The sequence below is a fragment of the Xiphias gladius genome, chromosome 6, assembly GCF_016859285.1.
Source record: "Xiphias gladius isolate SHS-SW01 ecotype Sanya breed wild chromosome 6, ASM1685928v1, whole genome shotgun sequence".
Classification (NCBI taxonomy): domain Eukaryota; kingdom Metazoa; phylum Chordata; class Actinopteri; order Istiophoriformes; family Xiphiidae; genus Xiphias; species Xiphias gladius.
The window spans coordinates 18463453-18478068 of record NC_053405.1 but is presented as its reverse complement, the minus strand read 5'-3'; the positions used below and the strand labels follow the sequence as shown (position 1 = coordinate 18478068).

The 14616-nt window shown below is 41.0% G+C and overlaps 1 protein-coding gene across 1 annotated transcript in view; it reads left to right on the top strand.

The window, feature by feature from the left end:
• The window catches only part of trabd2b (TraB domain containing 2B), a 67358-nt gene extending 54053 nt beyond the window's left edge, over positions 1–13305 (top strand). Inside the window, exons 5-7 of the mRNA XM_040128899.1 lie at positions 9297–9393; positions 11469–11759; positions 12499–13305. Of these exons, the coding sequence (XP_039984833.1) occupies positions 9297–9393; positions 11469–11759; positions 12499–12733 (623 nt within the window). The 3' untranslated portion in view covers positions 12734–13305. The remainder of the gene's footprint in view (positions 1–9296; positions 9394–11468; positions 11760–12498) is intronic.
• Positions 13306–14616: the final 1311 nt, after the last annotated feature.

The window sequence follows — 14616 nt, the reverse complement described above, 5'->3', positions numbered from 1 at the left end:
TAGCACCAGAAAACCCCCAAACAGTCTTAAATGGTGTTTTTATTCAAAAGACTTTCTTTCTAATTAAAGTGCCATTTAGTAGTGTGTTGACAGAAAAAAATTTACTTGTTTCCCTTGTGCTTTAGTTTCATACATGAAATTCTCTTTCTAAAATAACTGTGTTTTTTGTTCTTTTAAAATGGTAGAGAAATCCATTTTTCCCACAGGTTATATACTCTCACTATTTGTAAAGCTACTTAATTTTTTTTTTCAAATTAGCCCAATTTGTTTCTGCCCCATATGAGCAGAGCTGACTTAGGATATCAGTACACATACCTTTCAACTACTGTAGCAACAGAATTAGCGCTAATGTGATACCCATGTAAGGTTATGTTGTCTTGTTAATGTTCAGGAATGGAACTTTGTGAGTTTGCGTGGAAATCGTCTTACGGTAACTCTTAGCTACACCGGTTGGGTTTCTTGATCTAATGAAATCAGTACAGCTCATTAGCTTGTTCAAAGATTACACACTTCATTAGCAAGTGAAAGAACATCTCATAGCTCATTTAGAGCCAATAAGCTTAATGTAACATTTCATAAACACATGGATGCCTCAGTCTTGCTTGCTTTGATCTTTTGAGCAATTAAAGTTGGCCAACATGCACAAAGCAGAAAGTATGTAGACCAAAGAACACAAGAATACAGAGGTTCACTTCCCATAGAACTGCTGCTTTTCCTTTTTGGTAGTTAATTGCATTCACCTGTTGTCCCAGGTGTAAATCAATTCCTGATTAAACAGCAAGAATGAAAACCAGCCTGCCTCTGGGTCCTGAGAAAAGACTGGTGTAGACACTGGTTCCTGCCAGTATGGACACGGACACACACCCAAGGACATACATTTGTACACTTGATATTTATGCACAAGCATACGCATACAGCACATACTATAAGCTACATCACATACCTGAGCTCATGAATGTTAGGCAGCATGTCTGTGTCGTGTATGCCAGCAAAACACACACACACACACACACACACACACACACACACACACACACACACACACACACACACACACACACACACACACACTGTATGTACTCCTAAACAAGTTGAGATGCACATAAGCATTTGTAATGATAGGAAATTCGTGATTACTTTCTAACTGTTCGGATGGAAACTCAATGTGCTTCCTTCTCAACTGCAACTTTAACTGAGGATGAGATGAGAAAGATAGAAGGCCGCCATGAGACAGAGCTCTGTGAGGATGCCATGGCTGCCTCCATCACATGTGTGTCTATAAGAAAGGAGTCTTTCCACTAGTTGACCAGCTGCTCCCTATGATCTTCTGGTCCCCTGCAGGGAGACATGATTAAGACCACAGCTGACAGGAATAAAAACAAACAATGGGGGCAATTTTCACTTAATGTTGTTAGCATCACTGTAGGCTCAGCTCACTTTCCTTCCTGTCTCTATTTCTTTGCGCCTTTGTATTCCTCTTCCACCGCTATTTTCTCTCTCCCTCTCAGTGCTTCTAGGTTTTTCCCTCACCTCACCCATTTTCTTCACTTTCTTTCTGCCCACCAGGAAAGCTTTACAGACTGCAGCAGCAAGCTCACACAGTCTAAATATTTAAACGTGGGGAATCACTTTAAAGCTTCTAACACTGAAACCACTGAGAACTCCCTCCAGCCTTTCTGACATGGACTGGTGTCAGGCCTACCGCATGTAGCAGTCAGCCTCTGGATATGATCTCCCCCAACTCTCTTAATCTCTGTACATGACAAGATCGTCATCCAGAACCTGGATGTGAACAGCCCCATCAACAGTTGTCACTCATAACAGCTCGGTGTGTTGCAGGGAGCCAGGCAGATGTTGTACTGCATGCATAGGAAGTGAAGTCATAATGGAGATGAAGAATGAGTGAGAGATGTGGGAGGGTGAGGAAAAAAGACTCCAAGTTGTCATTATATCCTTTCTAAAAAACCAGAGCTTAGCTGAGAGGTGGAATTTACCATCCCGTCTTTTCAGATTCACACATCAAGTGAGAGCGGTGCTGTGTCCAAAGGTAGTCGGTTCAACTGTGTCTGAAGCGCTGTGGGTAGTTGTTTCTCCGACTCCACTGTTAATCCAAAGTCTGCTGTGTGATTTATAGAGCGATCCCAGTATTGTAAAACTGTAAATGGAAATGCACAGCAAGGCGCAGAGATGCTGGGCTTATTAAAATCTTTGCTGCATTACTCATATGTTATTCGAGGAGAGAACTGTAGCGCTGCGCAGGATAAATCCGAGACACACTTCCCCCTATAAAACACATAATGTAAACAAACATACAAATACACATGACAGACATAATAGCAGACAACACACACTGGTTGGCACATTAGCAGTAGACAAATTAAAGGAAAAACCTGAAAAATGAATGAAATCGTAACATATGCAGATGCTTCCACACGAGGCATGAGGGGGTCACTAAATGGTTTGATGAGTATGAAAAATATATGACTCAAAGATTATGGCCTTTGCAGTCACCAGATCTCAACCTCAACTGACCGTTGGCTATAAGCCCCCTCTCACTAAGTTACAGTTGCTTGGCCTGTCGAGCTTTCCATTCTCACACGGCATATATACTGTTTGCGATAACAATGGCAAATTTACCACTCAAAATTCAGTTTTTCTTTTAAATCAATGAGTCTTCGATTTCACTCAGAAGAATACATAAGCAGGCTTCTCAATTATTGTCGACGAACGTGGATTCTGTAAACCATTTTATCAGCTACAGCATGCTACTGTAAGCTAATGCTAATTCATTCTAAAAAGAGAACCCTGTAAAAGCATTTTAAGTATACACATGATGGCTACATAAATCACTTAAAGCTAAAAGTCTGAGGCTAGAGCTGGATGTCCCAGGAGAAAAGGCAGCGTCTTCACAAACTGAAAAAAGGTAAAAGTGTAAAGGGAAGGACAGAGCTTTTATTGTTACTTTAATCTCTGATATAGTGGCATCTTAGCTCCCAAAGGGTGAATATTTCAGTCCTGAAGAGATTTTTTTTTTTTCCGATGTAACCTGTAACCCCACAAAAAATGTAGTTAGCTCATAACATGCTCCTTGCTTTTGGAAATAATGCTAAGTTACTACCGTAGGTTATTAAGCTACTCGCACTCACTAAAGGGGGTTTTTGGACCGATATCTGAGCCAGCACTCTCCACCACCATCATCAGAACATCAGATGACGGATGATATCTTTTGGAAGAATGGTGTTTATCCCTCCAGCAGAGTTCAGAGACTTGTAGAATCAATGCAAAGGAGCACTGAAGCTGTGCTAATGGCTCATGGTGGTCCAACACCTTACATGTTAGTTTTTCCTTTAATTTTTCACCCATTTGACACCTACACACTTATTCGCACACATTCACAAACACATGGCGATGAGAGGATTTTTCCCCATCATCTCAGTCTGCGTACACAGTCAGTCTGCAACAAATTTCCAAAAAACAAATCTAAAGAGGACCACACCCTTGTCAACTATAAAGCAGTGGTTTGGACTTTTATTTTTCCTCTCTGTTCATTGGCTTTCTCTCATCACTGTATCCTCTCTCTTTCTCTCTGTTTTCCCTCATCTTCGCAACTCTCTTTCTCCTGTTGTTCAAATGGGTCAGAGGCAACAGCTTGTGTTTGTTTGGACCATGATGTTGCAACAGTACCCAGCATGCATTCTGGCTGGGTGGAGGGTGTACATCAATGTAATGCTTCTCGCCCTCTGGTCATGCTCGCCATATATCCTTGCTCTCTTTCTGCACCTCTAGTCACTCCCTCAATCTGCGCTCAATATCTATCTATCCATTTTTTTCTTCCTCCCTCTTCTTTTCAGTACTATTAAATTGCCCTTTTATTATCTCCTCCCTCTTGTATTCTCTCATCCTTTTTTAATGTTTGTGCAGTTTTCATATGAGGTGGTCTGCTTGCGAGCTATGTGGGATTTTTTTAAACCACTAGTGCGTATCAGTTGACCCATTGTTTACACAGAGTAATTGCAAACACATCTGTTTATACAAAAACTGAAAAATAGCATAATTCTCTTCCTACGTGCTTTTTTTTTTTCATCTTTGGATCCAACTCCCATGCCAAACTGCTCACTGAGTTTCCATTTTCCTCTTTCTTCCTGCTCCACTTCCAGCTTCTCTTTGCATTTTGAAGGTTGTCCGGAGGGATGCAGAATGGAAAGGAAAGAGAGATGGATGCATAAAGAAAGGAGAAGGAAAGGGAGGGGTGAGGAGACTGAGCCTGTGATGGAGAGAGGGGAAAGGGACTAGAAAGATAGAAAGAGGACTACAGGCCAAGGCTCGGTGTGAGAGAAGAGGTGCTGACATGGCTGGAGTCGAGCCTGGGAGGCAACCAGAGAGACATGCTGCAACACCTCTTTATGCGCCACACACGGATGCATTCACACACAAACTTTCAAAGAGAGAAGAGAGGAAAAATTGACAGGCAGAAAGACAAATTAAAAGAGGATGGAAGACAGAAACACAGTGACCGACAAGGAGGACATGATTAAGGCTGGAAAGCTAGACAGATAAAGAGATAGGCCGAGACAAGAGGTGGCAACAGTAAACATAGATAGACAGAGGGAGAAGTGGAGTACATTAAGTCACTACTGTAAGTAGAAATTAGGGATGAAAAAGGCCATTAAACAGAGGAGTGACTGGGTCATTAACTCTGCTCTCAGGAGCCAAAGGAGGGGAAACACCCTGTAAGTTTGTGTACACACTGCAAAAAGTCACAGTTGCTCCTACATAATTACTTAACTTGTTCTGTTTTTTTTTTTTAAGGGAAAGAAAATATTTAAGGAATAGTTGCTTTATTGGAGTGATGACAGTGGACTGGCAAGAAAAAATATTGGGTGATATGTTAAAGTAGTTGTGTGTGGTTTGAAGCCACAAGACCACAAGTTACGTTGCTTCTGTCTTAGCCTTACCCGGAGCCACAGATCACTTGGTAGATAAAACATTGTGATGTAAATGATGATGATTGAAGCTGTGCTCCAATTCAATTCTACAAATTAATTGGCAGCAGGTTTTGACTATGTAGTTCACACTGGAAAATAATAATTAAGTACACTCAGAAAAGTCAGTATGCATACTTAAAAATGCTGGAATTTTGAGTGCACGAATTAATTAGTGTCCCACTGATCTACTGTCCAGTCAGCCCTATCTCCTAGAAATGACATGTATATTTGCTCAATATATTTTGAGGAAAACGCCTGGATTATGTTTAAGAGGAAGTGGCATGTTTTCTCAAGAGATGGAAGTGATGAAGATGTAAGTAGTTTATTGAGTTTGGGGATGGTGGGACTCAGACACTGGAGATCGGGGTTAACATCCAGAGTCCAGCACATGGTTAGTTTTAGGCAAAAAAAATCTCTCAAATAAATGTTAATAAGTAAGTAAACACATCCTTTCTCATGCTTCGAGTCACTTTTAGACTTTTTCAGTATTTAACCAAGACCACGATCTTTTCCTAACCCTTAACCAAGAGCTCTGAGTGCCTGAACATAGCCATAAAAACGGTAATCATGGAAAAAGAGGGGCTGCTCACAGCTGCAAAACATAAAAACAATTTGCAGATGGTGGTGATATAGCTCTAAGAGAACCTTGGAAAATAAACAATAAGTATTAAATCTTGCAATAACACTTTGCTTACTCTATAATAACCTTAATTGGTGGTGGCATTCCAAGGTTATGGTGTCCATTTTCTATTATGGTCTTTTAGTAAAGAGAAAAATGGAATAGAGTTCATTCAGTATATAATTAATATGTAGAAAGGCATTTGGACATGGCATATGTGTATGTTATATTTTGCTTTGTTCAAGATGACACCCATTGTTCCATTTCTACTCATTTTAGATTAACCCTCAATTTAAGTCCTCATCAGTTCCTGTGTGCCAGAGGATTTTACTCAAAACTTAACAACACCTGATATTCATAACAGTGAAATATAGAAGCTTTCAAGAGATATTTATTCATACAAAAAAGGTCATAGGTTACTTCTCTAAGTAGGAATTAATAAGAATTTTACACACTGCAACAGCATGTTTTACAGTGTACTACCAGTGGAGCCAGCCTACATGCAGCAGGGGAGTCAACTGACCTCTCATTACATCTTGGCTAATGGAGTTGTTTGTTGGGCCTGCTCTTTGCTTCAGAAGCCCCACACTGTTTACTGTCTGGATATACCATAAACAAAAACACCCCCCACACACACACACACACACACACACACACACACACACACACACACACACACACACACAATCAAACAATCATCTGTATGGAAAATGCTATTATCTCCTTACCCATTCACTCACCCACACACAGAGGGATGAACCACATAAATACACAGAAACAAATAATACACATGCCACTGTTGTCAAATGAAAAGCTAGTGAATAAACCTTTTCCAAAGTACCAGATTTTGAGGATCTCAGAAAAACATTTTTTTTGTTAGACAAATTTCGCCAACTCATGGAGAGCCATGCAAGCCCTCAATTTAGGTCCAAACATGGAAGTTACCAAAATTTAAGAAGGGGTGGTTTTCACAGCGTGTTTGTGTGTGTGAGTGGGCACATGTGGAAAACTTTATGTTTGTCTGTAGTATATTTATGGCATTTTTAGCCTTGTGCTGCAGACAAAAGTACAGTAGGTTGTTTAAAGAGTGGGTGCATGTTTACAAGATGCTGGAAACAACAAATGAAAAAAATACTAAGCAGATTGAATGTTTAAAGAAATTACAGCAGGTGTGTCTCAGAAATTAAAACCATGTGGTTGTCTGCCGGCTGTGAAGGAAAACTGCAATTTCATCACACAAACAAACAAACACGCAAATGCAAACACACATACACATATTGCTGCATCTGTGTGTGTTATTCATGACAGCAGAGCACGGGAAATCAAATCAGCAAATCGAACAGTCAGCTTGACCTCACACCCGGCAAACACACAGGAGGTGTTCTTCCCTGCCCCCGTCCCCAAGAAATTAATGAAATAGCTGCTTGACAAAGATATGAGGGTGGTTAAATCTTTCAGCATGCAGTCACTGAATGAGCTGACTTTGGCCCCAGAGTCTTTTTGGGAGAAAGGGATGAAAGAAAGAGAGAAGAATGTTAATGAAGAAGAATTATTCTTGGGAGTAATTATGCAGGCATTTGTATAGTGGGACTTTTTTGAGTGTATACATTTTAGCATTAAAAATGTTTTAGCAAAGAGAAATGAAATTTCATACTGATGATGGTGCTGAATGAAATGTCAATGGATCACCAAAGTTATTACAATTCATCCATCCTCTCATGCCGCAGCCTATCCCAGCGCTGCCATGAATGTCTGTATAAATTTTCCTGGCAATCTGTCGAATAATTGTAGAAATATTTCCCTCCCACCCAAGGTGGTGGACTGACTGAGCAGCATTGCCATCCATAGAGCATTTTTTCTTCATTTTGTAGTTATTCTTCCCATTAAAGGGTTCTAATTTCAACCCTTTTTCCTGCAGGTACCTTTGTTATATGGCAGAGATCAATTGTAACTGTTGTCCTTCATAAAAACTTCAGTTTTTTTTATTCTCTAATGTTTCAGTTAAGTACCCTAACCCAGAAAAAATTCTTAAAGAAACAAGGACAAGAAATATGTCCTCATTTCTGTGAGGATATGTAGTCTGCATAAATATAGAAAAACAATAACACACACACACACACACACACACACACACACACACACACACACACACACACACACACACACACACACACACACACACACACACACACACACACACACACACACACAAATACATACACCCACTTTTACCCAGTCAAAACCTCACACTCTCCCTTCTCCATAATCCCATCTGATCTTGCCGACACTGTTGTTAGAAGCCTCCTCTCACCCCGCAGCCTATCCCAGCGCTGCCTTTGAACTCGGCTGCCAGGAAAGTGTAACACCGCGTGCCTTTTTCTTTGACTTTCAGGAATGATCAGGAACATTATAATGATAAAATTGGCAGGGGGTGAGGAGCTGAGGAGCTGAGTGGTAGCAGAGGGCTCTGACAAAAAAGCAAGCAAGAGGCTCGAATATTGTCAACGTGTTGTTAATAAGCCACAAGAGAAAGCTGAGGTGTGTGAGTGATTGCATTCTTGCGTGTCTGCAGATTTTTGCATGTGCGGTTTTTGTATATGTTTGAGCACAAATATGAATTATTTTATTAGGGTGTGTCTGTGCGTGTGTGTGTGTGTGTGTGTGTGTGTGTGTGTGTGTGTAGGAGGGTGTGATGTCAGGGTACATCACTGTTTAATGCTGGGCTGAGTGAAGCGCAGAATTATCATCTGATGGGAGAAATAAAAGCGTGGGGCTGGGGCCCGCATGTTTGATGTTAGACTGAAGGAATCATATACAAGGTGAAAGGAAAGGGAGAGAGGGGTGGAGGGCAGGCAGGAGGTTGAGTGCCGACAATATGGGGTCATTACAGAGCAGCAAGTGGGTCCAGTAGATGAAGAGTGGACTAGCATTTGAACAGTCTATGTTATCTTGCAGATCCTCCACAATCCTCTTTCTTTCTTTTGCTACAGCAGCTATGTCACTGCCACAATCTGTAAGTATCCCTACACCTTGGGTGAAAAAAATATCCTCTTCAGTGCGGGAGGTCCACTGAATGCTAAGCATTTCCAGCATTGAAGACCCCACGTCCAAAGAAATATTCTTTCAGTCTATGTGGGGTTCCATAATGCCACTTTCCAAGAATGAAAGTATGCATGAAAGTGTTAAGAGAAAGGTGTTTTTTGTATGAGAATAATGTGAACAAAAAGGTAAATATGTTTGGTGGTGGCCTTACAATGAAGATTGAAATGTGAACCAAATTTTATGGAAATCCATGTAGTTGCTGAGATATTTCACCGAAAACCACGAAAGTCAACCACATGGTGTCGATAGAGGAAAAGTCAGGGGTTTGCTTACGTCAATGGGATTTATCCTCAGGGGACTGTGAACGCCTATACTTTTCAAATTTCATGGCAATGCATCCAAAATTTGTTGAGATATCGCAGTCTGGAATATTGCCATTCCTAGAGCCACACCTCTACCTAAAAACACTGGGGGATATTAAGTTGTTGCTTTTAGCATTAAAATATTTTTCTATGAAACACAATCCAGATTGTAACTACCCAGAAAGACAAAATCTGAACCCAGCAAAAACATGCCTTAACTCATTCTGGCTTCTCTTAAATCTGTCACGACCTCCCTTTGATTTCTGTCTTTGTTTTGTCCACTGTTAGGTCATTTCCTGGGGAACCACAGTGTGCTGGACATCCTCAGGCAGGAGGGCTATGAGATCGTCCACATGCCTTCTGATCACCAAGAGCCAGTCACAGAGTGAGTAGGGTGTACTGTAACAGATGACAGTGAAGGTAATTCGATTAAGGTACTGTGGTTACAAAGAAAAAAAAATTCTGTAAATGAAACACATATTATTATATTTAACATATTATTTGATGATTCCAGTTTTGTGCAGGTAATCAGTCACAGGTTACACTTTGAAACTAAACCACGAGAGTCTTCTAACCTGACAAGATAATGAATGGAAAAAGACGAGAAGAGTGTGATTATGTACGAGCATCAGACTGATAATGATGTGGTAATATGGACTGTGACAGATTCTTTCCAAATCGTTCTCTGTAACAAATAAAGCTAAGCTATGCAGGAATCTTTTGATAGCTCATCAACTCCCTCCCTTCCTCCCTCTCTCCCCTGCCTGCCAACGGCAAGCTGCCAGGGGTGGTTCTGTCTGTTTTCAGCAGCCACTGGTACTGCGGGTCAACACGAACAAACACATACATGAGTGTATGAAGGGTGAGTGTCAGGGTGAGACAACGCCAAGGAGCACGGCTGAAAACTCGCACACCTCACACAGAGGCTTAGCTTCTATCCTACAGCGTTTCTTCAAAAAAACTTACTACAATCCCTCTTTATATCACACTGTGTGTGTGTGTGTGTGTGTGTGTGTGTGTGTGTGTGTGTGTGTGTGTGTGTGTGTGTGTGTGTGTGTGTGTACACTTTTAGCACAGAGCAGCTCCCTTCTCACCTAGCGGGTTGATCCATGGGGCCATAAAATAGTAGAGCCATTTGAGTCAGGGTGAAAATGGAAAAAGAAGGCGCAGCATGCGGAATCTTTTTAAAAACGGTAAAAACATCCCCATCTCTTCATCCAGCCGGAGATTCTACCAGCTTCTTACTGAAAATTACAGCTGTCAACATAGCCTCCCTATCTCCCTCCGCCCTGTGTGCAGACTTGTGGGCTTCAGCCAGTGGTTCTGGTTTAAAAGTTGACAAGTGGACTGACTTACTGTGGTCACAAAACACTTGCATGCGCTGCACACACACACTGCCACACTGCCACGCGACCACACACTTAAACGTGTGGACGCACGCACACACTTTTAGCTCCCTGATACAAGGTGATGCGACAGACGAGGAAAAACACCACAAGATGGCTGCATGAGAGGTGTTTATGAAAGCGTTTAGCCTCAGACCTGGAGTGTTTCGACCGACTGGCAAAAGGTCTTAAAGAGTGATTATATGACTGACTGACAGAGCAGACTAGAGCTGGGTTTGGCTCCACAGTAGCTTGACCACAGGCCTGGCGCTATCATCACCCTAACCAAGCCATCAAGACCTGGATGTGGGTTTCTCAAGCCTGTAGTAGAAGTGCAGACCATCAAATTTATGATGACTAGAGAGAGTAAGTTATGCTAATTATGAGTGAGCAGTGTACTAAAACAGTCCATCATATCATGTTTAGTAATATGAAAGTTTGATATCAACACAGGTGATCCTGTTACTGTATTTTTTACTTTCCACTGCGTGTTTCAGTGTACATGATGTGTATAGTAGGTTCTTTTTGATGTTTCACCTTGCAATACAAAGTCAAATGTGAGCCATGCTGACCGGAAAAGAACAAGAGCAGAGAAAGTATGAGTAATGTGTGGAAGAAAAAGGAGCATGGCAAAGGGTTTCCAGGCGAGACCGGTGATTCTGGGTGGTCCACTTTGGAGAGATGTCAGTTTTGACGCAGCAGTACGGTCACAAGAGTTACAACTTCCTCTAATGTTGCCTGCTGGGTATTTTTGCCACTCAGTACAGCGTTTATAGAGCAAGGCATCATATGTCGTGTTCATGTCCTTGAGTGAAGTTAGGGGTTGTAAGTGGAAAGCAGTAGAGTGGTCAGAAACCACAAACAATAATATACACTGGCAGCAAGTTTGAAGTATTAGAAAAGTGAAACAGGTCTGAGAAACAAAGAAATCCTTATTTTCATCACAGGTCAAAGGTTTCAGTGATACCTTTAAAAACACACACCTAGGATTTATATATATGGAAAAAAAAATCACAAGTGGGCTTTTAATGACTATAAACTGACTACATATCCTCTCTATCCTGTCTTTCCCCAGCTCCAGGAATAAAGCAGCTGAAGATCCTGCAACAGGGTCCAGCGAGGAGAGCACTGACACTAGCACGGACTCTCCCACCAGCTGGCAGACCAGTCCACCAGGGATGGAGCTGGAGCCGGAGGACCCAGAAAACATCCCTGGACTTGGAGATGAGGAGCTGCCTCACATGCTGCTCCCCGACAGCCTGAGCCAGCTGGAGGAGTTTGGACGACGCAAACGACCTCGCAAAGCTCACCGCGGCCATGGGAGACCTCGACTCTTCAGTGACCTGTGGGTTCGCATCGGGGATGGGTGAGATATCATTTATGCACAGCTGACAGTAGTGATATTCAGCTCTATAGCGTAAGCTGGAGCAATATTCATATCAATGACAACTTTATTATAAATACTTGATGAAGAAAAACCTGCTTTAAAGGGTATTTACTTTAAAATAAGATCTGTGTATGTGAGAAGAAGAGAAAGACCATTATACCTATGTTAGAGCACTTGTACAAAAAGTGAGAGACATATATCTGGCAATTCTTTTTGGCATGTAATTCAGTTCATAAGGTCATTATAGGTAATCATGGACCAGTACAGAGTGATATAAAAACCGTACCACAGTTACCAGTGTATCAGTTTTTCATTGACTGTAACAACAGTAAACTAAAGTTGCACTGCAAAAGATGTTTTAACAATAACATCTCTACAGTCACACTGATGGTTTCCTTGTCAGATGCCAAAATAGTCAAAAATGCCCATCACAAGTTCCCAGAGCCCGAGGTGGCATATTCAAATTTCCTATTTTGTACAACCAATAGAACATAACCCAAAGGTATTCAGTTTACTACCATAGAAGACACATAAATCTAGCAAATATTTTTATACACATTTAAGAAGCTGGAAGCAGTGAATTTTTGCAATTTTTGCTCAAAAACGTGATATAAAAACAGTTGATCAAAATTGTTGCTGTCGACTGTAGTTTTTATGCATCAATCATTTCAATGGGTTACAAGATGGACCCTGATTTCTTGTGTCCTCTTTTCTCCAGCACTACCCCACCACCTAATGTGAGGATAATCAATGGCTATGTGACAGTGGAGCCTCCTCTGACCCATCAAGAGCAGCGCAGGCTGTTCGAGATCTACTCCACGGAGCAACAGCCCAGTCCACCTTCCTCCACTTCGCCTAGTCCCAGCTCAGCTCAGCCAGCCTCAGTCCACAGCACACTCACACCGCCTTGTCTTTTAGCCTGGATGTTATCACACATGCTGTTTACCTCCTGACCACAAGACAGCGTTATCTCACAGACAAAACACTCAGACACTACTGCGTCCATGCCAGATCAGTGGAATGTACCTGATAAACAAGGAATGACCATCAGCACATGCAGACAAGAGATGGAGGAATATTTTAGTCAGGACATGACATCCTGAGGCGGGACAATCCTGCTGTCAGCCTCCACCACAGCTTCAGCCTGTCCCCAAATGCCAAGTCTCAAAATGTGTGGAGTAAGCTTTCAGCCACGACACAAGCAATGAACGGACTGTGTTGGACTGTAAAGGGTGGAGTCTTCAACCCTCATGAAAGTATTATGATAGAATAACAGACACATAGCAAAATGAAGACCTGTAATTTTGAAGAGTTTGTGTTGTGGAGTCTTCTACCTAATAAAAACTGTAATACTGTATAGAAAAAGAAGACTGACATTAATAATGAGAATAGAACATACTAATAACAGCTATAACTCTGTGATAAATGAGTTGAATGCATACAGTCAAACAGTACCATGTAGGAGGGGGAGCATTCAGTTGCTACTTTTGTAAATTGTGCATTTTGTTCATAAAGAAATATTGTATATTTATTATTTCTGGAAGAAAAGAGTATATTTTCTTGCTTTTTGAAGAAACATGAAAAAATAAACTTTGAAAACTAATGAAGTGTTCAAGACCTCTTTCTTTCCAGTGGACAGATCATTTGGGTTGAAGCTAATGGCCAAATCCTGGAAGCAAAATAAAACAAATCAATGGCAGTCTTACAAATAGAGCCAGCAGCGCAGAAAGAAAGAAAAAGGGGTTGTTTTAATTTAATATCAAGTAATTACAGGAAACTCTCCGTGGATGAAGCACAGTATGTGGCATCAATTTATTAATTTATTATTTGACAGACCCAATGCACATTCATGAATCTAAGGGGTAAATGTGTTGTGTTTAGTGGCGTATGTGAATTTCAATTGGCAGATTATAAACTGTATATATAATCTATAAAACTATCATGCTTTGATTAATTATAAAAAAGTGAGATAAACAACAAATACCCAATGAAAACAACTTGTGTGTTAACAGCATTTTAGTTGATCATAAGTGCAGAAGGGGGATAGTTGTGCAAGAGGTAATATCAATCTGCCATCTGCTGGCTAAAACTAAGAAAACATATCGATAGGGAAACATTCACCCTGGGTGTAGATGGCTCCCGGAGAGGACTGTGAGTCACTCCTTTATGTAAATCAGGGTAATGCACCAACCAACACAACTAAAATCATCAGACTTCAGAAAAAGTTTGGGAAAAAACACAATAAGATGGTTTGATGGGGCGCATGTGTACAGAAAGTTGAGGAGGTCATGATGATTATAGTTTGTACCTAGTTAGAAGACAATGATAGTCACCAAAAAAAAGGCCTTAATACTCTCTAAAGGACTGTGCTATTATAACTAGTTGGCCCAGGTTGATTGAAGTCGGCAATCACAACATTCTGAAGACACAAAGATTGGCTCAGGACAAGATGGTTTTGGGCCTGAGTGTTAACAGTGAGTGGAAAACAGGCAAGGCGGCCAACTGCAATTCTTCACTATGCTGTATCTGGCCTTTCACAATGCTTTTTAAAGTTGCTTTGTTGCACTGTGCTAAGCATGACAGAACTTCACTTTGAAAGAAGGCTTATTTTTTGCTTACTATAAGCTCCACAAAGATGCAAGAGCACAAGAATAATAATAATAATAATTTCTCTTCCAGCTGAAAGCAAGTCTTTCGTTAATTAAAAGCTTAATCAGTGCAATGAAGAGCACAGAAAGAAGACTGAAACGTCTCAGAAGAACCATTACCACCAAATTAATTAAGTGTGACTACATATTGAGGGCTCAGTCTGTTACTATTATAGATTGAAAATCAA